This window comes from Plecotus auritus (genome assembly GCF_963455305.1).
Source record: "Plecotus auritus genome assembly, chromosome: 4".
Classification (NCBI taxonomy): domain Eukaryota; kingdom Metazoa; phylum Chordata; class Mammalia; order Chiroptera; family Vespertilionidae; genus Plecotus; species Plecotus auritus.
Window position 1 is genome coordinate 88,630,605 of NC_137775.1, and position 23,251 is coordinate 88,653,855.

At 44.0% G+C, this 23,251-nt stretch overlaps 1 protein-coding gene across 3 annotated transcripts in view; it reads right to left on the reverse strand.

The window, feature by feature from the left end:
- RUNX2 (RUNX family transcription factor 2) overlaps window positions 1-23,251 on the reverse strand; it is a 232,690-nt gene that overhangs the window by 99,870 nt on the left and 109,569 nt on the right. For 2 of the 3 annotated variants that reach the window (XM_080664737.1, XM_080664736.1), the window contains 2 exons: window positions 11,538-11,603; window positions 9,266-9,781 (listed from right to left, as the gene is read on the reverse strand). The exons of the other annotated variant lie outside the window; for it this stretch is intronic. In XM_080664737.1, the coding sequence (XP_080520863.1) occupies window positions 9,303-9,781; window positions 11,538-11,603 (545 nt within the window). In that variant the 3' untranslated portion in view covers window positions 9,266-9,302. Of the gene's footprint in view, window positions 1-9,265; window positions 9,782-11,537; window positions 11,604-23,251 lie in introns of those variants that run through there. 3 annotated transcript variants of the gene reach the window in all.

Here is a 23,251-nt window from a genome sequence, read left to right on the forward strand (position 1 = left end):
TAACTGAGAGATTTGATGGACTCTGACAGGGGGAAGAAGGGAGTGAAAAAGATGGAACAAAGATGCCATTTTTAAAGTATTGGCTCACGTTCAAGATTTCACTATTTTTGATGGCGAGGAGTGAGCAAAAAAATCCCTCCTGTTGATGAGTATTTTTCTGCAGTCATTGAAAGCCAAAGAGCGAGGGGCTTCTGACTTCCCTCTTGGGAAACCTGTGAGCCAGGCCTCTCTCTGGAGAAGGGAGCAAAGGGCTGGATGGGGAAGGCAGGAGGCTCGCAGGCCCCCAGCGAGCAGCTCCGATGAGGACCGGGTGCCGGAGCACACACTGTGTTTTCAGCTCGGATTCTGTGATCCTCCTGCCAAACAGGGGTTTACAAAGCAAAAACCTCCCAAGAATTCTCATACTTTCTGGCTTATTCTCCTGGTGTTCGTCTTAACAGGAATCAGCTGTTTGCCTTCTCACTTATACAGCATGTTGCCGGGGAGAATTTAGCATCTGGTCTGGCTATTATTAAAAACAAGAACATCCTGCTCTGTTGGGAGAACAGCACCACTGGCAATAAAAGGCCCGAGATCATTTGCATGCAGGAGTCTAGAGATGTGTTTCCTTCAATATCTGCTTGTTCCCTCTTCCACCCTCCCTCCCACCCCCACGGCATTCATTTCAAAATTTCCTGATGCATCCATCATTTGCATCGCCGGCTCCTTTTTCTGAAACAAGAGAGACAGGGCGTCCTTTTGCCTTTCACTGGGAGGCTGGGATCACTAGTCGTTCAAACGCTGGCCCACTCTGGCAGTGTGATAAAGTTGAACTACCAGAGGATTTTTTTTTTTAATTTTACAACTGCGGAAATGAAAAAGTAAACAAGACTGGGACTGCATCGGTATTTAGGCTCCAGCTTTTTGTTGTTGTTTTTGTCTTTTTCTGTTTTAAGCAAGGGGCCTGAAGGAACCATATAATATGAAAAATCCTGAGAGGTTTTATTAGCCAATAAAAAACAAAAACCTTACTTCCTATTAACCACTTAACTCCTTGCTAGAGTTTCACACTTGCTTCCTTCTTGCCTCCTTCGCTCCCTCTCATGCCCACAACGAATGAAGTTGGTTCACCAGCCTTTCCCTACACAACCTGAGCTCAAAGTGTGTGTTCCAGAAGTTGCGGTTGAGAATCATAGTCAATAATGTTCTCTGCATTTCTCATCTGTGAAACCACTAGGAAGATGATCACAATAAGGAGTCTGATTTTTTTATGCCCCCAAATCCACACACAAAACATTTCTCTCTCTCTTTTTTGGGGGGTAGGGGGGAGGATATTTTTTTCCCATTGATTTTAGAGAGAAGGGGAGAGATAGAGAAACATCTGATATGACATCAATTGGTTGCCTCCCACATTGGCCCCAACCCAGGTATGTGTCCTTGACTGGAATCGAACCTGGGATCCTTCAATCCAAAGGCCAACACTCCATCCACTGAGCCAACCGGCCAGGGCCAAGAAGACTTTTTAAACACACTGCCTAAAAGGAGGAAGGACAACGTGACTTTCAAGATTGAAATATAAAGTGGCTGTTAGAGAAGACAGAATCAGGCTGAGGCATCGCTGGAGTATGTAAAGATGGCTCCTCTCATCTGGGGGCAGAAGAATCAAGAGAAACTCACAGAGAAACTGAAAGTGAAACTGGTCCGATTGGTTGAACGGTCTGAGATGGATGGAGTTATAAAAAAAATAGATGACCTAATTTAAAAAGGAAAGGATGTCAAAGGAGCTTTATATCATTGCTATTCAGTCCCACACCATTATACATGTCACATGATTATGTTGTTTGCTCTTTGCTGTTTTTAAATAATAAATTTGCAAAGTGATATCAATCCATCATCCCATTGTGTTTTAGGAGTTGCTGGTACCTTCCTCTCTCAAACACCCCCTAGTGCTCTGCCACTGTCTCCTGTGTCTCCCACTTCTGTTCTCCACACCCGCTCATCCAGCACTGCGGGCTCCCAGGAGAAATGTCCCGAGGCCTGAAGTGTACAGGCCACGTGAGGCCTGGCTGCAATGCTGTGTCCTGTCTCTTGTTATGGCGACAAGACTACTTCTTGAGGGGCTTTTGTGGAAGAATTTTAGCATTTTGCTATATGGTCTTGATTTCTTTATGAGAATGACAGGTGGGGGGAATTCTTTCTGTTGGTTCTGGGGTGGGACAGAATGACCTGGGATGAAGATAGCAACCCAGGAGTTACATCTGCAATGCTCAAACATAAAGCAGGTTTTCCAGAAAACCCCACAGAGTGGCTAGACATTACTGCAACAAGGTAAGACAAAGAATTAAAATAAGTTTTAGTAAAGGTTCAGTGGGTTCCCAGAAACTTGATCCTTGGCTTTTCCAACTGGTTGAGCATGTCTGAACAGCAGGGCTGGTTGAATCATAGAAGGCTTTTGAATAAAAGTTTTACAAAAATTAATAATAACCCTTCTTAAATGTCAGCTTCACCGTGCTCCTGGCATTTTGGGGGCACCCAGTGTCCCTGGTCCCCTCTATATAAACTATTTGAAGAGGGGTAATTGCTTCTTCACCATGTGTGGGGTGAAGGTGATGCTCTTCATCTGCAGGAATAACAGACACTGGAGGCAAATGAATGCTGTACCAAGAGGCCTGTGTGTGTGCACTGTGAGCTTCATCTTCCCCTGAATGTCTGCTATGGTGCCTCCTTCCAGCCTCCACCCTCCTGCCTCCTTCAGACATGTAGGCGCGCACACATACACACACACACACACACACACACACACACACACTGTATATATTACCCTTAGCACCTGCAGTGGAGCCTTTTCTTTGCTGAATTTTAATTCATAACATTTTTAAAAACTCCAGTTCCAAGGTCTCCTGATTGAGTAGCTACTGATGGAAAAGCCCTGGGAAGTCAGAGAGTGCACAGAAAGAGTAGCCAGGAGGAGGGCAGTGCCCGGGCCTTTGCTCAGAGCTCCTCATTTAAACAGAGAGCATCAGCTCTCCCTGTACTGGCTCCTACCTGGCCGTCCTTAAGCACCTTCTCCAGGCCCAAGGTGAGAGCCAAGGAAGGAAGAGCAGAGATGGGTGGGAAACAAACTAGAGTAGCTTGTGTACCTTAGACCTAGTGTGCGGGCCAGCTGTCTCAACACCTGCACAGTCTCTGCACCAGCCCCGGGTAGCTATCCCCACAGGCATCCTTCCCGGCCCCTTCGTGCTGACTGTAGGGGCAAATGCATGAGTTGGCCTGGGATCTTGCAGGTGAGCGGGCCCGTGCTCACTAGAACTTGGCAGTCAGTGGCGTTTTGCCCAGACAAACGTAGTGACTATGATAGTCTTATCATAAGCCTCCAACCTTCTTTGATGCCTCCAAATCATCGTTTCCTAGGACTAGTCTCTAAAATGATTTTCAGATCATTGGGACACAGAGAGACCAGTTGACTGGCTGCCTGTTGTCCTAACAATCTAGGTGGGGTTGTTTGCTTAAAGCAGACACCAGTGCCTGTTTCTGCTCTGGCTCTTCAACGTGTCGTTATTGTGAATCACCCATTCCCACGGGGAACGAGAAACACCCACGGAGCTCCCTAGGCCCTGCTCTCAGACCGTGAATGAGGGCTCCCCCACCTCCTCCCTTGCCTTTTCAGGCTGTTTTCAAATCCCATAAATATAAACACGTGGCTCTTCAGCCGCATCTGTACATAATAACTTCAGGGGGCTTCCTGTTTACATGGCGATACCCATTTCCCAGCCAAATAAACTCTGGGACAGAGAGCTGAGGTGTTTATGGGGCCATCTCGGCTGGGATTGAGTTAACAGGAAACACCCACTCTGGGAGAAATGTCTGATGATTAAATATTTGGGGGGCAAGGGCACAAGGGGTCAAAAACTCTGCAGAAACTGCTTTCTTCTCCCGCCTGTCGTTTCCCGTAAGAAACAGAAGCAGCCATGATAAACATGGCCAAGCGTCCAGGCCTAACAAAGCCCACAGCTGTGCTGATCGCGGCTGTACCGTGCAATGCAGGGAGGAGGAAGGACGGGGTCGGCAAGGCCAGGAGCCTCCCGCGCAGCACACCCAAACCTTAGGGTGCCAGCAGGAGATGGGCTGGAACAGGCTGATGTACCCCCAACACTGGGACGCCCCTCCGTCTTCTCCCTGCCCTGGCTGTGATGTTTCAATGAGCAGTGTTTCCGCACACCAGACCAGTCAGTAACCTAGCCTGAGAATGTAGAGAGAGCCTCTAGCCCAGTGGTTCTCAATTGGAGGGACGAGGTGGGGGGTCCTCCCAGGGGACATCTGGCGATGTCTGGAGATATTTTTCTTTGTCAGGACTGGGGCTGTGCCACTGGCATCTAGTGGGTGAGGCCAGGGCTGCTGCTGAACCCCCAGTGCACAGGGCCCCACTCCCTCCACACACAGCGAAGCACCACCCAGCCAGAAACGTCCCTAGTGCCAGGACTAGCCCAGCGCCTTTCCACAAACCAAGAACCTGAGACCCAGAGGAGACCCAGCTTGAGCGGGAGAGAACGCCACCGTGCCCACCTCCCATGCGACGCCTTTTAAGGTCACACAGATGTTTAATTTAAAAGGATAAATAAGTATACATCCTCAGAGAGTTGCAAACAAGTTCCCTGGCCTAAGTCCACTCAAGTGCTTTTAGGATGTCTCTTAGTCTTAGAAATGAGCTGTTTCCACGGTTTCTCAGAAAACAGTGCCCGAGGGGTAAGAGTGAGCAGATCTTAAGGAGGCCTCTAACTAGAGCGTGATGTGTGCCATTGGCCAGCTCTTGAGCTACTCTACACTAGTTTCCTGGTCCCCGTTTTAGAACTGTGGTCAGCCAAGGCCTACAGACAGCACAGACGTAGAAAAAGCCACCACTCTACCCAGGCCCTCAGCCTCGTCACAGGGGAGGGACTTACCAAAAACAAACAATGGCCCCCCCAAAAAAAACCCAATCTGAAAACTATAGTTATGCTCACAAGTAGAATTTTTCTGAGGCTAGAGCTCTCCAGGCTAAAATCCTTTTTTACTTATCCTTGGGCTTCGGTTGACTGTCTTTTTAAGAACCCAAAAGAGATGTGGGAAGGCAAATAGACTACCCACTGTGGCTGGACAGCTTGTGATTTGACTATAGGCAGGGGTATACTTGCTGGCCCGTTCATGTGCTCAGAGATTAGAATCATGAAACCATGGAGGCTGCCGTCTTTACACGCTGACCTGTCCATAGTTGGCAAAGGGGGTGAGCATTCTTTCCTTCAGACACAGGCTGGTAAGGAAGTGAATTCACTGCTAGATTCTTCGCCCACCCCTCTCAGGAGTAGGACGAGAACCCAGCGCTTACCAAGGTTTTTTCCCCCTCTCATCAGTAACACTGGCTCTCTGCTCTCATTCAGCCCTGGCGAGGCCTATGACCAGTAAGTGCCCAAGTGTAGACAGGAGTAGGCGTGAGACTAGAGAAGAAACCGCAAATGAGAAAAGACCCAATGTACACACATAACAAAACCAAAAAAAGCCATTTTATTGAAAATTAAATTCAAACTTCAAATTAATATTACAATCATGAGAAAAATGCCAAATAATTCAATTTACAGTTGCAACATACAATACAAATAGTCCCTTTGAAGTTCAGAGTAAACTCGTCCACAATCGTGACCTGTGGCACAAAGCAGAATTTGTACAATATGTGCATGGGAAGCAAATCTTGGGCAATAGCGATTGGAAAAAAATAAAAATGAAAAGCTTGTATTTACACAAAATGCTACACATATTTTTGTTCCACAGAAATCTAAGAATGGTAAAGCATATCCAAAAAAAAAAAAATGGAATTTTATTCAGAATACCTAAGAAATTACTGTAAATTATGGTTTTGGCTGATATAGTTCAAAGTACTGCAGTAAAAAGCAAACAGTTATTTGTAAACATGAAGTAAACAAACATCTAAAAAATTCTCACATAGAAAATATTTTTTAAAGGCATTATCTTTTTTGAAGAATAACAAATCAAGGTTTGGAAGAGTCATCCTTTGTTTTATTTGTCCTCGTTCTTTCGGATATCATCGATATTTTTGCTAAAGCTTTGTGTTTCCATGTATTACCCTGGACTCTGAGTCAGCCCCTTTCCTGGGAATGGAGGGAGCTCTCTAAGCCAGCAAGCAAACCCTCTCCCCTCTGAATTTGCAATGGATGGTCCCTAATCGTGGGATTTCTCTGCTCATTTCTGAAAGGCTCTGGTGGGGGTAAGACAGTCTTAAGAGCAAACAACAGCTAATCTGTCGCGTCTCCCAGTTCCAGGCTGGATGTGATTTCACAATCTAAAGCCAAAGCTGTGGTGCCTGCTCTGGAACTCTGACAGGTTACACTGGGGAGACCCTGGAGCAGACAGAGGAGCGGCTGTTGGCCACGCTGTAGTCGCCAGCAACGCGTGTGCTCTTTCAACCTGAAGGAAACAGAGTGTTGGCTCGTGCGTGGTGCCAGAGCAGTAGTAAGACTGTACTTTGGTCTTGAAATCACAAATCATACACGTGACCCAGTGCAATTGAAGGGTTCATTTAAAAAAAAAAAAAAAAAAAAAAGGTAAAAGAAAAATTTAACCCCCAGGCCAAAAAAGGGCAGAATTTGATCTAAAAATGTGAACTACCCCATTGGAGTGGTTGGAGTGAGGGTGGAAGGATGACGTGCTGGAATGTTTCTCATGGGAAAAAAAAAAAGTTTAAGTGTTTCTGGGTTGCTGCCTGCAGCCACTATAATAGCATTTCAACACAAAAGCATCCCTAAGGTCACTTGGTATGTATACTGTAAACTTAAAAAAGCCCTTTTTTACATTAGAAACGAACGTACAAATATAGTACCTGTTTTATTAAATAGGGTACAGCTGGCACTGGCGGTAACGTTTTTATGTCAATTAATTAAAGTTGAAATGTGTAACCAGACACTGGCTTCTTTAAGTGCTGCTGAAACAAACACACACATTTTACACTTACAAATAAATGGACAGTGGTGTGCTTCAAGCTACCACACACAAACAATAAATAGTATCAATTACTACTTCCATCTTACTTAGTAATAGAAAAGTGGCTTCTTGATCTAAGCATACTTGGTATACAACCTTTAAAAGGCAATGTGTTTTGTTTTGGTTTGGTTTCCCCTCAATTTTTATTGGGAGGAATCAGGATGAATGCCAAGGGGGACTCTCAGGTGAGAGGCACAGGTCCCACAACCGGGCAAGCTGTCCTGCAACACTTGGTGGCTGAGAAAGGTGGCTTGAGGGTCACTAGAGAGAGCAAGGGGCCTCTGGGGGCTGGAGGCAAATCTCTACCAAGTTCTGCCAACAGGGGCACAGAATTCAAACGAAGGGGCCCTGACCAGTGGGGAGGAGGGCAGGGATTTGCCTGGTGGTGTCATGATATGATCCTGGCTTGGATTATTAAGGATTCACACTTGAGAATTCGCCATGTGGCCGCCAGGAGAGGTCAAAGTGCATCCTACAGGAGGGCTTTTGCTCAAGTTCATAGACAGTAGTAGACACCAGACTCCACATAGTTTTGCCTTCCCTTTACCCTCCACTGTGAGAAATCCGAATGTCTAAGATTGTATGTGGGGCCCTGAAGGCTGGTATGTTCTCTCAGATCGGCTGTGTGCTGGAACTGGCCTCCTGCTTCAGAGGACCGTGCTCCCATAAGACAATGACTTAATTCTGCTCCTTTAAATGCAAATTCTGTGGAGAGGTGCCAGTGGGGCCTTAGCTGGGCAGTTTTGGGCTCCCCTGACCTACTGCTTGGTAAGGCGGGTACGTTGGGAAGCTCTGGTGCAATTCTGCATTCCTGTGCTGTGTGTATCATTACTGATCCCTTAGCCACAGGTGTGGCTCTAGGCTCACTGCGACTTCACTATGCAGCCTGGCGATTTAGAGTTCTGCTATGAAACCACAGAACATTTTCTGCAGTTCAAGGACTCTCTTGTGCTTGTCTTTTTTTAATATGACAAGAGTCATCGCTATTTGAAATAAATGAGAAAACCACATCACTCCAGCATTTCATGCTGATAAAGGGCAACCTAAGTGATAAAGGGCTAAGAGTTGTTTTTTAAAATCCCTAATTATTGCTTTAAAAGGCAAAGCTGTGTTAGAGGCAATCAAAGATCTGAAAGAACGAAACATAACATTTCCTTCATACATCACAAAAACAAGCTACATCTAAAATATTTGGAGATGGAAGTATTTTTAAAAATCACATTGTGCCCAGATGAACTGAAATTGCTTAGCAATATTTCAGGTATGGCTCTAGCCCAGAAAAAATTTGTTATTTAATAAAGAGCACTTTTAGAGACCGAAGTCAACACATCAATACACTAAGAAATGTTTCAAGGGTCCAAATGTCATTAAATAATTATAAATATATCTTTAAAGTTATATGACCATTCACTTAGCAAGTTACCTCAGATTTTACACATATTCATAATTTAAAAAAAAACACAATAACACGCCCAACACAAACACTATCTATACCATTATGGCTATAATAAGGTATTGCCATTTTCAGTTTTGCATAAAAGAAGGAGAGAGGTTTCAGGATGGTATTTCTTTTTGGTTAAATGGGAAAGGGGGAGGAAAAAGTACAAAAAAGTGAAATAAAATAACCTTTCCTGATCAGTATTTTTGAAGTCACTTTCTTAAAGTAGGAAAAAAGAAAAGAAAAAAAATGAACCAACCAGTTCAAAGGAGTACTTGCAGCAAGTCTGCAGGCCAGGTTGGGAACAGTTACACTGCCACGGAAGCATCCATGCTGCCTCCTTCCCTTCACGTGCACCGCGACTGGCTTTGCCAGCGGGTCTGCAGCGTGCACGGGCCCCACGCGGCTGCACCATGAGGACGCGTGGTTTGAGCACAGAGAGGAAGCGCTTTGCTCTTCTTCCTCCTGAACCTGGAGTCCACCTCTCTGAATCGGCATAGGAACAGGTGATTGATACAGACCAAACAACAGCGACAAAAATACCTTTTTTCTTTTGTTTGTAAAAGTACGTGTGTGTGTGTGTGTGTGTGTGTGTGTGTGTGTTATTTAAAGAAAAATAGATCGAAAACCTGAAACCTGATTATGATTGTCTCTCTTGGCCTTTTGCTTCTCAACAGCTACCCTCTTACAGTTGCAAGAGCATGACTGAGTGAGTGAGTGAAAAATCTTCTAAGAAATAGGCACTTTGTAGATAGCTGATCGATATACATATATACGCACTCTCTCTATATATATGTATATATTGATACATTTGGGATGTGGCTCCCAGATACCGCTGGGCCACGGCTGAGGAATTTCAATATGGTCGCCAAACGGATTCATCCATTCTGCCACTAGAATTCAAAACAGTTGGGGAACTGCTGTGGCTTCCATCAGCGTCAACACCATCATTCTGGTTAGGCAAATTGGGGTTTAATAGCGTGCTGCCATTCGAGGTGGTGGTGCATGGCGGGAGCATTCTGGAGGGAGAGCGGTCTCCCCCCGGCACCATGGGGAACTGATAGGATCCTGACGAAGTGCCATAGTAGAGATATGGAGTGCTGCTGGCCTGGAAGGGTCCGCTCTGGCTTTGGGAAGAGCCGGGGTAGGGTGGTGGCAGGTAGGTGTGGTAGTGAGTGGTGGCGGACATACCGAGGGACATGCCTGAGGTGACTGGCGGGGTGTAAGTAAAGGTGGCTGGATAGTGCATTCGTGGGTTGGAGAAGCGGCTCTCAGTGAGGGATGAAATGCTGGGGAACTGCCTGGGGTCTGAAAAAGGGCCCAGTTCTGAAGCACCTAAAAATTACAACAGAAGATGGGAGGAAAAATCTGTAAATATCAATTAAAATAATGAAAGAATTTTTTACAAGAAAAAAGAAAACTTTAGCTTTCCCCACAGGAACAGCAAGCCACAAACAACCTTCAAATGCACAGGTCGCTGCAGTCTTTCCCCTGCCTCCCCCCCGCCCTTAGCGGCATTTTGTCCTTAAGCTCCTCACCCCCAGAGAACATCAAAGGGCTTTAAAAACCCAAACATGTGCTAGGTCATATGTGTAAACCAACCCAACACTCATCACATAGATTCACTCACCAGACTTTAACACTGACTCTTCATTGATTGTTTTCTTTTTGTTTCTGGTTGCACCTCACATATTTGAAGGTGACATTTTTTACTAAGGCATACTAGTTTCATTTTCTCAACCAAATGGAAAGAAATTCCAAAACCATCGGTTTTGCTATTGGTACCCTTGGCCCCGCCTTATCAATGAAGGAACTTTAAGAAGATACCCTAACATGTTCCTATCACTTCTTTTCAACTTGTGAAATAATTTGAAATCTTCTTTATCTTAGTAACAGATTTCAAAAATCAAACCAGACTGCAATCAAAGAAGATTTCAATGTATTCTGAACTATATTAATTATCTGGGGATATATAAGGAGGGTCTACCCTTAGAAATTCTCCTGAGGGTCATAAACTAAATAAGTAGCTTTAAAAAGGGGGCTTATGCCCGACCATAGGTTGAGCATTGACCTATGAACCAGGAGGTCACAGTTCAATTCCTGGTCAGGCTACATGCCTGGGTTGTAGGCTCGATTCCCAGTAGGGGGCATGCAGGAAGCAGCCAATCAATGATTCTCTCTCATCACTGATGTTTCTATCTCTCTTGCCCTCTCCCTTCCTCTCTGAAATTAATAAAAATATATTAACAATTAAAAAATGAAAATAAATAAAAGGGGGGTTAGTACCCAGAAATCATTGCATTTCAAGCCTCGATAGTAGACATAGGATTGATTTAGGCTAGGTGCCGACAGAAGTTTTTGCGAAAGGCTCTCTGGGTAGGGGACACGTGAGGAGGGCGCGTCACCATCCATGTAGCAGGCCCCCGTACCACATCCTATAGAATTCGCTTCAGGCCACTTTGAACAGGTAACAGGGAGACAAAGATGGTTTCCCCTGAAATGTGAAGTCCTTTAGCTGCTAAAACCAACAGCATGCTTCCTTGATTGATATTTCTGGTGCTGAGCATATGAAACCACAGTTATAAACCACTTCATGTGGAAATCAGTTTTCAAAGATCGGGTTATGATTTTCTAAAATTGACAGATGTGACAAGCCCTTTTATGATACCAGTGTTCTTAAGATTTTGACCGCATCTAAAATCTTCCAATTCTTTGAATCTTGTGTATTTTGCTTTTCTGATAGCTGTTCTCTATAAGGGGAAGCATCTGGTAACCCGTGAAGCCTTGGGGAGTAGGTACTTCTTCAGCCCCATTTTTATTTAGCACTTGTTCTTAGATGCTCCAATACTTGTTGAATGAATAACTCTAATACTTTTCTTTCAAGGTGCTAGTGGGAGTTGTTCATTTTTTTTCAAGTGCACACTGCCTGTGGCCTTCATAAAATGCCAGGACTTTGTGCCACCGTGTGCATTTGTAATAAAAACGTGACTGTTTAAAGCAATATGCAGTTAACAAAAGTTTTTCTCACCAATCGGATAGTAGCCATCAGACAGCCCACCCAGCCCAGCCCAGCAATGGTTAAAAGTCTCACCTGCCTGGCTCTTCTTACTGAGAGGGGAAGGCCAGAGGCAGAAGTCAGAGGTGGCAGTGTCATCATCTGTAAAACGAGGGGGATGAGCTCTAAGTTCCCTTCCATCTACGTTCTATGCCATGAATTCCAAGACAGAAGGAGAAGCAACAGCCTTAAAGGAGCGGGAGGCAGAGAAGTTCCCACCCCCTCGTTAGTACTTTCCCGGAATCCACAGGCCCCAGAAGCAGAGGCTAAAAAGCTAGTGCGCAGCTTCTAATACCAGAAGCAAACACTTTCAAGATGACAAACCAAAACTAACACCGTCTGGGCAGTTACCCTCTGCTTTTTATAAATTCTTCCCTCCTCCACTGGCCTCTACCTAAGCCCTCCCAAATACGAAATTCTGACAAGCTCAAGTTTAAACATGGAGAAGGAGTGATTATGACAGAATCGCAAATGGGAGCAGATGAGATGCAACGCCTCCCCGCCCCGTGCTTATGCGTGCCGTACAGGAGACAGGCACAACACGAGGCCACAGATGTTCCTCAGCCCCCTTTCACTGCAGAACATCTAGGTGAACTTGAGTTGGCAGAGCTAATAGTTACAGGCGGGCCACTTCTGTACACATTAAACTCAATGCTTGGATCATGTGAAAGAAACCAGAATAATGTGAGCAATTTCCAACAGAAGTCACACTTAAAACATCAACGTCTGCCCCCCGCCCCTCCTCCCACCACCCCAGAAGCAGAGAGCTCACACAGAGAGGCTTGCCAACGTAAAAAAATGCTTCTCGTGGGCATTTGTACTTAAAATATACTGTAGTCATAATTAAAATTCCATGTGGTTTCCCTTGTTTTGATGCAGAAGCCTTATTAAAATCCTTTATGTGGGGCCCTGCCAGTAAACTCCAATATGGTTTTGAATTTATCCCTCCACCTTTTCTATTTCACCTGATACATGTTGCTGATGTTTTTATTACCCATAGCATGCCAGGATCGCTGCACTTTTTTCAGTTTATTGATGCCAGCTAATGCAAATTGACATTCATTTTTCAATTAATGAGCTCTGGTTGTGGTTTATAGGAAACAATGCAACAAATTTCTGCTAGGTTTACAGAATTTTGACCAATCATTTTTGGTCCCTGGAGACTGTAAGGTTTTGAGCAGTAACTCCTTCTGGGCAAAGAGTACTAATGCAAACATTAAATAAATTACACAGTAATTTTTATAACTTACAAAAAATGGAATTTTCTGGAAGTTGCTTAGTCATTTTGTGTTTACAAGAAATGTTTCTGAAACATACTGCAATGTGTTCTGTATGAAGAACACAGCATCATATGAGATTTCTTACATCAGCGATTTTCAACCAGTATGCCACAAGAATTTTTAAAATATGCAATACCTGACTGTTTAGTCAGGGGCACTGACCTTTTTTCTGTGATTCTGTCAAATAAAAAAAAAATTACAACAGTCAACACAACAATAGCTGTCCGGTGTGAATGAATCAAAATCATACCTTTTTTTTGTTGTTGTTGTTGTTAGATAGGCAAAAAATATATTTTTTGGTGTGCCACAGAATTTAAGTAATTAGTTTATGTGTGCCATGAGATGAAAAAGGTTGAAAATCACTGCCTTATAATAATCTATGATGGGGCGATGGAAACAACATAACCCTTTCCTCATCTTCAACTTATTTATAATTACTGTTGCAGGAGCAAATGATATAATTAATTTTTCTTTCATTGAATAGGGTTCTATCTCTACTTCTAATTTCTGTTTTGTATATGAACTCAGGTGTTCTTTTAGACAGCCTTCTTGGGTTATTTTGACACTGTGTCCCGAATTATTCATTCCTGTATCACTAGCCACATTACAACTACAAATTTAAAAAATAGTCCTAGATATCATATCAATGAAAGTAAAGAAAACATGAATCTATTTGTTAAAAGGGTCAAGATGAAAGCCTGGAGAGTCTGGAATGTACTGTTACCCCAGTCTAATTTTATAAATGTGAGACCAAGGTTCACTAACCGCCCCAGTGATGTGCCTTGTAGCCTCTGAGCTCCCCAAGGAAGTTTAAACTCCTGACTGCAACCTACTGATTAAATTAAGCCAGTGCAGCCAGAAGTTACTTGGCACCCATGATAAACGTGGGACATCTTCCCGATGGGCTGATTTTACTCCACCTGGAGTCAGGGTAGACCATACAACAAACATGGATATGATATGGGCTAAATGCAACACCTGGGTGAATTTTTAGACAGACAAAATATGACTTGGACAAAAAAACTTTGCACTTGTGAAGCTTTAGGCTATGTCTCCAGACCCCCTAAAGCACCCTCTTACCTTCCCCTGCCGGTTGCGGGGGCTCTGATAGAAAAACTCAAATTTCTCATCTACTGTGTAGATCATCCTAATCCAGTGGTCGGCAAACTCATTAGTCAATAGAGCCAAATAGCAACAGTACGATTGAAGTTTCTTTTGAGAGCCAAATTTTTTAAACTTAAACTTCTAGCGCCACTTCCTCAAAATACTCGCCCAGGCCGTGGTATTTTGTGGAAGAGCCACACTCAAGGGACCAAAGAGCCACATGTGGCTTGCGAGCCACAGTTTGCCGACCACTGTCCTAATCTAACCCGTTGATAAATAGGAAAGGGAAGGTCCAGAGAAGGGGAGCCATTTATTCTACAAAATCAAGCAGTTTAAGGGAGACTGAGCCACAAACTAGCCAGACCTCTTTGACTTCTAACCTCTTTGGAATCTCATTTGTCCTGAAGGAATCTGGTTGACACAATCACAGATGCATATATATTTCCTGCCTTACAAGTCTATTTGCATAAGTACATTCGCCTGAAAATATTTAAGTAGGCACTTCTGGTGCCTATATATTGGCCCAATGAGAGTTACGGTCTTTGGAATACTATTAAGAACTCTTTAAGTCCTGTTGTTGATCTAACCTACTCAATAGTGAGCAATTAGTTCAGTTGCTCATGACATAATGTGAATGAGACCAAGGTCAAGGGTTTGATTCCCTAAGGACCTGCTGGCTTCCTACAGATACATTTCATTCCAGACCTGCTATCTGCACCCCTAGCCACAGTCAGACAGCTTGCAAATGAATGTAGCTATCACAAACACAGATGCAAAAACCTTTCTCATTCAAATAGCAGCAGCAGCAAAAGCTTTTCACAACCTCATATACAGGGGGAAGAATAGTTTAATAAGATGCCCATGACACACACAAAAAAATAAAATCAATGTTAAAAATAAAAAAAAAATATTTCCCCTTCCCCCGCCCAAGATCTATGGGTAAAAAGGAAATAGCTTCTTTTTACACAACCAGGTTTCTTGGGTCTTCAAAGCAAGAAAAGCAAGATAAGGGAAGATAAAAGAGAACCTCTGATCTTTAATACTCGTCGCCTGCAACTCCCCACTCAGCATCTTTCACACACTGCTTGTTAATGCCAGCGATCTTGCCCGGGTCACGCTTAACTCGTAACTGAAGAGTGGGCTGTTGAGGGCAGAGTTCTGTAGAACCCTTGTTTATCTCTCCTTCAGTGCTTAATAACAACAATACTTGATGTTTCCAAGCCTTTACCTAGCATTTTAGCATACATTTTCTCATTTAGGCCCTCAATAAATAATGGTTGGTTGAAAATGAGCAAGGAGATCTCTAAAATGAAAGGAATAGTTTTTTTTAAAAAAAAAAATAATAATAACAGACTGGGTACTCGTCATTTGAGGCTGTCAGCTAGGAAACACTGTGCCGTGTCTCATGCCCTGTAAACAGTGGAATTACACGTCCCAGCTGAGGAGGAAGGTCGGGCCGAGGAAAAGAAAAAGGGGCCTAAATCCAGGCTGGACATCCGTTGGCATATTTAGAGTTGTCTGCCCTGCTTCTTTAATGCAAGGGTATAAATGTACATCATGAAAAGCCATCATACTTCTCAGCAATGAGGTGTGAACTTCAAAGCTTCATTGGGGCCTTTTAAATGACAGGAGCTATTGCTCCTACCAATCTCAAATAAAGTCCAAGTACTTTTTATGAACCCCCCTCACGGTGTTCTTTCTACGGGAACACATAATACACAAGCTCTCTAGGGCTACTCTCCTCTAAGAATCTTCTTCCCCTTCCCCTTCCACCCTTTTGGCTGGCCCCTCCACAACTGCCCTATTATATGATTTCCTATTTCACTCCTGTTCCAATAGCATTTACTTTCCATATCATTCTTTTGGGCTCTTCATTAATACTTTACTGAATTATTAGCTGTTTCTTAGCCTGTTCTCTCCAACTGCAAAGTAAGCTTTGGATGGTCAAGGTCATGATTTACTTTCTTCTCCTAACCCTCAGAATCTTCTATATTCGAAGAGCTTACAGTTTTTTTAATTTGGTGTATGAGTGGAGGGATACAAGAATGAATAAGTGAATTAGGCATCAGGAACTCTGTATGATAACTGGTACATTTTTGACACATTAAAAAATTAATATAGTAAGAATTAAGCAATGATGGCATCAAACCTGAAACGTAATCTGAATACCATTCCATACCAATAAAATTTTGTGAAATTCTCTCTAAAGAGTGTTCAAAGCTCTTCCCAGGCATCGCTATGTCACCTGACCTCATGTTTCACACAGGGGCCCGCACATGGCAGTTGCCACTGGTGAACAGACAGATGCCTCTGGTGTTGTCCCCAGTCTCCTTAGAGACTGTATCTGTGTGTAAGTTTACACTGAGAAGCCATGGGGAGAAGACATGAAGGAGGAAGAGGGCCAGGCCAGACATGCATGGCCCACAGGCAAGTTAGTGAGCACACTCGCCCTCGGGGCCCTAGGGTAACCGCCGCGGCTGCAGTCCTGTTATTTAATGTTTGGAGTAGGTGGTAAAGATAACCGAGGGTAAAGCTCACGTGCTGCGTGAATTTCTAGACTAATATGTAGAGCTGGTGAGTAAGAATTGTCAGGAATCACAGATGGCCTTTGTAGATGAAGAAACAGAGATAATGGCGTCACAAGATTAAAACCTGGTTCTACCCCAGGTGGGAGCATTCCACTCTACCTCTGGGGCTGGCCACAGCGTGACGGGGGAAGGGTGGAGGAGCAGCTCCCTGGCTTTCCTTAGATCTGCATTCGTGAAAACACACCTGGGAGGGGAACATCTTCCACTTACACTACCTTTCCAGGCCACACAGGTGGCAGAGCCTTAAAACCAGAGGGTGTCACCCCCAACCAGCACAGGCCAGCCACTTCTCACAGGCATGACTTAGCAACTCTGTCAAAAATAAAGAGGAGGCTATTGGCGTATTCAGAGTCCTCTGTCCTCCTTTACCAAGGTCATGTCCCACTACTCCTCAGTGTGAACCCGCTCTTCATGGCAGGCCATGTACTCAGGACACCCCTGGAGCTGGGTTCGTGCTCTCCGCAGACTCTCGCCACCTCTCTTCTCTCTCTCAGACCAAGTAAGTCAGTCCAGTCTTTAGATCTCACCACTACACAAGGACTTCCCAGGCACACAAATTCTCACCATCTTTTCTATATCATATGTATCTTGAATATTTATGATGTAAAGTTGACCTCTCTGTGCATTTTAAGGAGTTGTCATTGGTTTTAGGTAAGTATTTTCATTTTCCAACTAAAGGAAAGCAAATTAAGAATAAGAACATCGTGTCCTTTTTGATCCTACTAGTACATAGCCTGGGTTCTTCAAAAAAGTGCTAAACGGATAAATGACTAGCATAGTCTCAAAGCAGGCAACATGACAGAGCAGAAATGCTATGTAAACATTATCCAAACTCAATCTTAGACTACATGCAGACCATCCCTTTGCATTTCTACATTGAGGTTTTAAGAGATTTTACATCGAATTTCTTAATTTCCCTGAATTTGTCTCCTTACACTAAAATGATCAGGTATCTATCACTAAATTAGTTTTACTTTTAATTTCACTAGATAATAACTGGAAAATATATCTTATATGGGAGAAATGTAATGGGTCATGCTGATGGAGAAGAAACCAGCAAAATGAGAATCTGAAATTAATTTTTAAGATAATGAAAGATCAGACTAGCAAACTCCATCGTTGTGCAAAAGAGTGGAAAAGCGCCTTGACTATCCAGTATAAATATTTATTTTCCGTGTTGTAATGAATTGTACTTTTCCACTGCATGCTCACAAATTCTGAAAGACCGGCTGATCCCAAGGCTAAGAAAGTATGCTCTGCTGAAGGAAAGGGGCGGGGGCACCCAACAACCTGCCAGTTTTCAGAAACTTCAACCATTCCTTAAACTCACCCAAATTTTGAGGATATTGTTGGAATAATATATTTCCTCTTTGTGAAGGGAAAAGAGACAGGCGGTAGAAGAGGTGTGAGTGTGTGTGTGTGTGTTCAGAGGGAGAGTAAGAGAGAAGGAAGAAACCAAGGTTTGTGGGTGGGGGGAGAAACGGAGGAAAAATGAGAGAGATCTTCTTGCTAGGCCTTGATTAAGAACTTTTTAAAGGCTAGGAAGGGTGGATAGTCTTTGAAACCAGATCCGCTGCAGGAAGGAGGCCAGCACCCAGGACACCGTGTCTTTCAGAAGAGGCCACCCACGGTGCCGCGGCGGTCATATGACTGCTCTGTCACATCCTGAAGCCATTTCCAGCCCATGCACACGTCTGTGCTCCCATTTAGAGAGGATGGGATATATTGGGAACACACATATGGAAACACTTTCAGAGAATCAGTTTCCATGAAATTCATAATGAGCCAAGTGACTTCAGATGTGGTTGCGTTCCTCCGATTAGCCAGGAAAAAAAAAAGGAAAAAAGGAAGAAAAAAGGGACAAATCCACCCTTTCAGACCTTATTTCAGTTTCAGAGAAATTAAAAACCACTAATGACTTATGGCTACCAAAACATGGAGCCACAATTAAGAAAGGAGGAACTAGGAAAAGGAGGGAAAGACGTTTAAAAGCAGTGCTCTATCTCTCCTAAAAATAACAGCTTTGACATCAGTAATCTCATCTTCAATCGGGAGGAGGCTCTCCTGTGATGGTATCTGCCTGGAGTGGATGAATTTTCTGACATCCTGGCAGAATGCTGTGCGCATGCGCACATGGGGAGGTGGGGGCAATTCGGAGGGAGGCGGAGGCTAGAGGACCGGCTCTTATTTGATAACATATGTGGCCAATTAAGATTATTTTAAAAATTGCAACTAAATGATAAATTGTTCCTAAGTAAATCTTTCAAAAAAGCTCAAATGCAGAAGGGACAGCCTGGTATTTTCCTGTGGCCTGCGCTAGTGGTAACTCAGACTATATTAAAAGCATAAATTTATGAACTGGTTGAGATGTTATATATTAGACACCGCAGGCTAGGTGATAGGATGGCATGAAATACAGGAAGGGAACAAATGGGGGAGGGTTTTTTAAGAGGGACGTTTAACTGATATTAGTAAGTTAAAACATTGTTTTTATATTACATACAAAACACTGGCATATAAGGGGGGTAAAAATTCACATGAATTTTAAGATAAAACTTGAGACTTGAAAATGCTCACCATGCAGGAGCTGGGGTTGTTTGGGGTTATGTCAGCAGATTGGGAGAGCGGGAGCAGTGAAGGAGCCGTGGAGTCCGCTCTGCCTTTGGGGTTCTTCAGTGGAAAAATCTAAGGAGTGCTTCTTTCAAGCTTGGTAGCAAGCCTAAACCCATTGTTTAGGAATGTTCTGACTCGAGGTTGCTTGATGATGGGCTGGGAACCAGTACTGGCTATTGCTTAACAGACCAGTTTTTGCTTTGCTCCAAGCATAGGACTTCTGTAGTGCTTTAATATTCACAGTATCCCAGCACGTTACAGGTTTACTAAGAGGAAAGAGTGGCTAACCAAACAACTGAGATGCAATGGCTCCAATCTACAGAGGATCTTTATCCAAACACTTTCGTTATAGTGTTAAGTCCTCATCACAGCCTTGTGAGGTAGACAGTGTCACTGATGCACTGAGTAGGAGCCACAGTCTCCTCCATGGTGTCAGATTTAGTGCCCTTTTCTGGCAGATTCTAACAGATTGGCCATGTCTACCTAGACGGCAACGATGAAAGGGTTGTCACTTCTCAATGACAGCTCTGGAGATGGAGATGGTCTGTGGAATGGGGAGGCTGAGTGCCAGGTATCTGCCATGCCCTGGAGTTCTCAAGCTGTCTTTACCTCGGATGTTCTGAGTGATCTTAAGCAAATCTTGTAAGGGGCTGGCAAAAGTACACAGAAAATAGCAAACACCTCCATCTCGAAAGGGCATTCCTTGTTACTGGTACAAGTAGAGCCTGAGAAGAAGAAAACTGAAAAGACTGGGTCCAAACGAGAAAAGACGGGGAGAATCTGAAATTCCTGAAATTCCCAATTAGCCCCACACACCCAGTTCCCGGCCCAACCAAACTCATCTGCCTGCTGCGGCGGAAAAGGAGCAAACCATCCCCATGGAGGCCACATCCCACCACAGTGTGAATGCGCACATTTGTGTTTCCAGATGGAGCCTCAATTCTCCACGTCTTAAAGTAGGAATAGATCTGCTCCTTTAAATCTAGCACAAATGCAGTCTCAGACCATCCCCTTGACAAGTGTAGCACTGATCCTGAGAGGCCCAGGAAAAGGAGGAGTGGCTCCAGGCAGCAGCTGCCCCCAAGGCACTATCACTCAAAACCTGGCAAGCTTGAGGGACAGTTTTCAAATAGGTTTCTCCTTCAAAGGCTTAGCACCCTGGTGTGGTCCAACAGCCCTGAGACCATACTGGACCTTAAAGCACGTGACTCAAACTACCCAATGCCCCAAGACCCAGAAATTGAACAAGATTACCAAAATGCTGTTCCTTCTCTCTAAGTCAGCTAGCTCCAAGAGGTTTGGCTATCCCAGTCCTAACACAACCCATATTAATCTAGGATCAAAGCCACACACTTTAGCCTCATACTGTATCCTGCCAGCTCCTATCCTTATCTTTGCCCTCTCTCCCTCTATGGTCAGATGTATCCACTTACCTGCTCCCTAATGTAGGCCTGGGCTGATCATGCCCTGGGATTGGTTCCTGGCCCAGGAGGAAAATATGAGAGGCCTCCTGGTTTTGACAGAAGGTTGCCTTAGAATCAAGATCCACTTTTGTTTGTGTGCTGTCTCTTCTGCCCAGATGGCTTATCTGGGTTCCTGATTCCTTGTCTCATCCAGCTTCCTGGTTCCTCAGGATGTCCTTGTTCATGACTGCCTACCTGTTCTGAGACTGCATGTCATGCTATTTTTCAGGGATGGGCACATTTCTAGATCTCTTATTAGGCACTCAACAAACGTTTGCTGGAACAATAATCTTGCCCCAACTTACCTTTCCATTCTCATCTCTCACTCACTCCTTCATGAACCTTATAGTCCAGTCAAACTGGACCCTTTTCTGTTTTTTGTGCTCCCACCTTCATGCCTCAGTGGTTTGTAGTCTTCTCTTGGCCCTTGACATTCTAAGCAGCCTTTAAAATCGACTTCACTCTGCTTGAGAGTTTTAGCCCACAGTCACCTCTCCTTCCTCTGCACTAGTTCTTCATTTGTGTCTTTCATAGGCATGCACACGTTACAATCATCTTATCACTTCTACTAGCCTACAACTTCCTTGACAACAGGAACTCTGTCCTACTCTCTTTAAATGCACTGCAGCCCCTTTCAGAGGGACATACAGGAAGTACCGAAGTGTGTGTGTGAGGACAAAGGGATGGGAATCCCTAACTCTGACTGACCTTCAGCCAACTGCTTTGCTGACCTACCATCCCTGTTTACCTGGACCGAAAGGGCTCACGTTAATTCCAGATGTACAGCTCTGCTCTGATCACCAGTTCTTGGATGTCTCTTTCTTTTTTTAAATATATTTTTATTGATTTCAGAGAGGAAAGGAGAGGGAGAGATAGAAACATCAACAATGAGAGAGAATCATTGATCGGCTGCCTCCTGCATGCCCCCTACTGGGGATTGAGCACGCAACCCAGGCATGTGCCCCAACCGGGAATCGAACACTGACCTCCTGGTTCATAGGTCAACACTCAACCACCGAACCACGCCAGCCAGGCCTGGATGTGTCGCTTATTCTACCCTTTCCCTGGTTTATTCCTTTATCCTATAAACAAAAACTTTTTCTGGCCTTTTTCAGTCCCAAGCAAACTATTCTGTCCCACATCGACACAGACTCTTAAGAATAGTAATAGAATTTCAAGTCTCAAATTTACATATTGGTTTTTAATTTGTCACTGTTTTTCCCCTTCACAAAAAGCCTGTGAGGTAGGCACGACAGGTACCAACTGGATATGTAGCCAGGTCAAGGAAAGAATGGCTGTCTCAAGGACACAGCCAATGAGTGGCAGAGTGAAATTACACTGCTGGGTTTCCTAATTTGTGTTCCTTTTCCCCACTAGACTTTTCTCCTTTGCATCTACTACTGTTCATCCTAATGGAAGTTTAGATAGGGAAAAGGATGGTATTTCTTTAACAACAGGGGACATTTCCATTGAATAGAACAGTGATGACTGGCCTAACTTCTCACATTGGAGGCAGATCCAGTAACATCAGAAACCAATCTACTACCTTTGAGTGAACTGAAAAAATGACTCACTTTATTTTTCTCTCTGGTTAGGATTTAGCCTGAAACCATGTACAAGAGTCTTCGTACTATCCTGACACAATTCTCCTGTGTAACTTCCGAGTTCCAGTGCAGTGTTGTAGTTACTTGTTCTCTGACAGTCGCAGAGTTTTTCCACTCGAGCCTTGCACACGGAATTAACTCAAAACTTCTGCAAGGAAAATGTCCCTTTCTGAGTTTGATTTGGCATCGATTTCAAAGAACTGTTTGTATATTTTAGAATATGTAGAATTTTCCTTTGATTGAAACCTCTCTTTTAACAATGGACAAGAGATGATTTCTTTTCTGAGTGATTTAAACAAAAACAAACACATCTTAGTTACATAGAGCCTTGTTCTCAGAGTGAGTTTTTTTGAGCGAAATCAAACCCTACAGATTGTTAAGCATTTGGCAAAAGCCTTCAAACAGCCAAAGCCAAATAGTGAACTTTTCCTCATTGAAGGAGATAAATACTAGAGCAAATCTGAAGAAAAAAAAAGGGGGGGGGGGGCAGGCTTCTTTCACTTTCTACTCTGCTCGGTAACATTCCCCTCTCAATACACACACTCACCCCTTCAGAGGGCTGCATCTTCAACGTTGCTTCCTGGTGCTATAGTGATAAACTCGCCACAGTGGACATTTTCAACATCTGTTTGTGGCTGCTCCCAGGCTCCTTGTATGTCTCTGGGACATGAAGCCTTGTTTCCCAAATGTAAACAGACACACCTAATTGTGTATAAGGTGTCCGAGAAGAACTACTTGTTTTGATGACAAAAACAAAACAAACAAACAAAAAAAACGAAAGGGGAAGGACTGAGTGTGCTATGGGACAAGCACCCAGTAGCAGGGTAAGTTCTCTGTCTGCCACAGACTAACCCAAGCCCCATTTTCCCAGCCTGAGAATACTGTCCACGGAGTCCACGCCAGATGTGGACCAAACAGCCGGTGACTGGTCAGGGGAGATGGTGGTGTCAGAGATCCAGGGCACCATCTGTGCAGTCTCTTTATAGAGATTTGATTTTAGGATGAATAGAGGAACGGCACGGACGAGGAGGAGGAGGTAATTTGGGGGTAGCTTTTTCTTCTTCAGGTGACAATGGCATGTTACAGCAATAACAACAA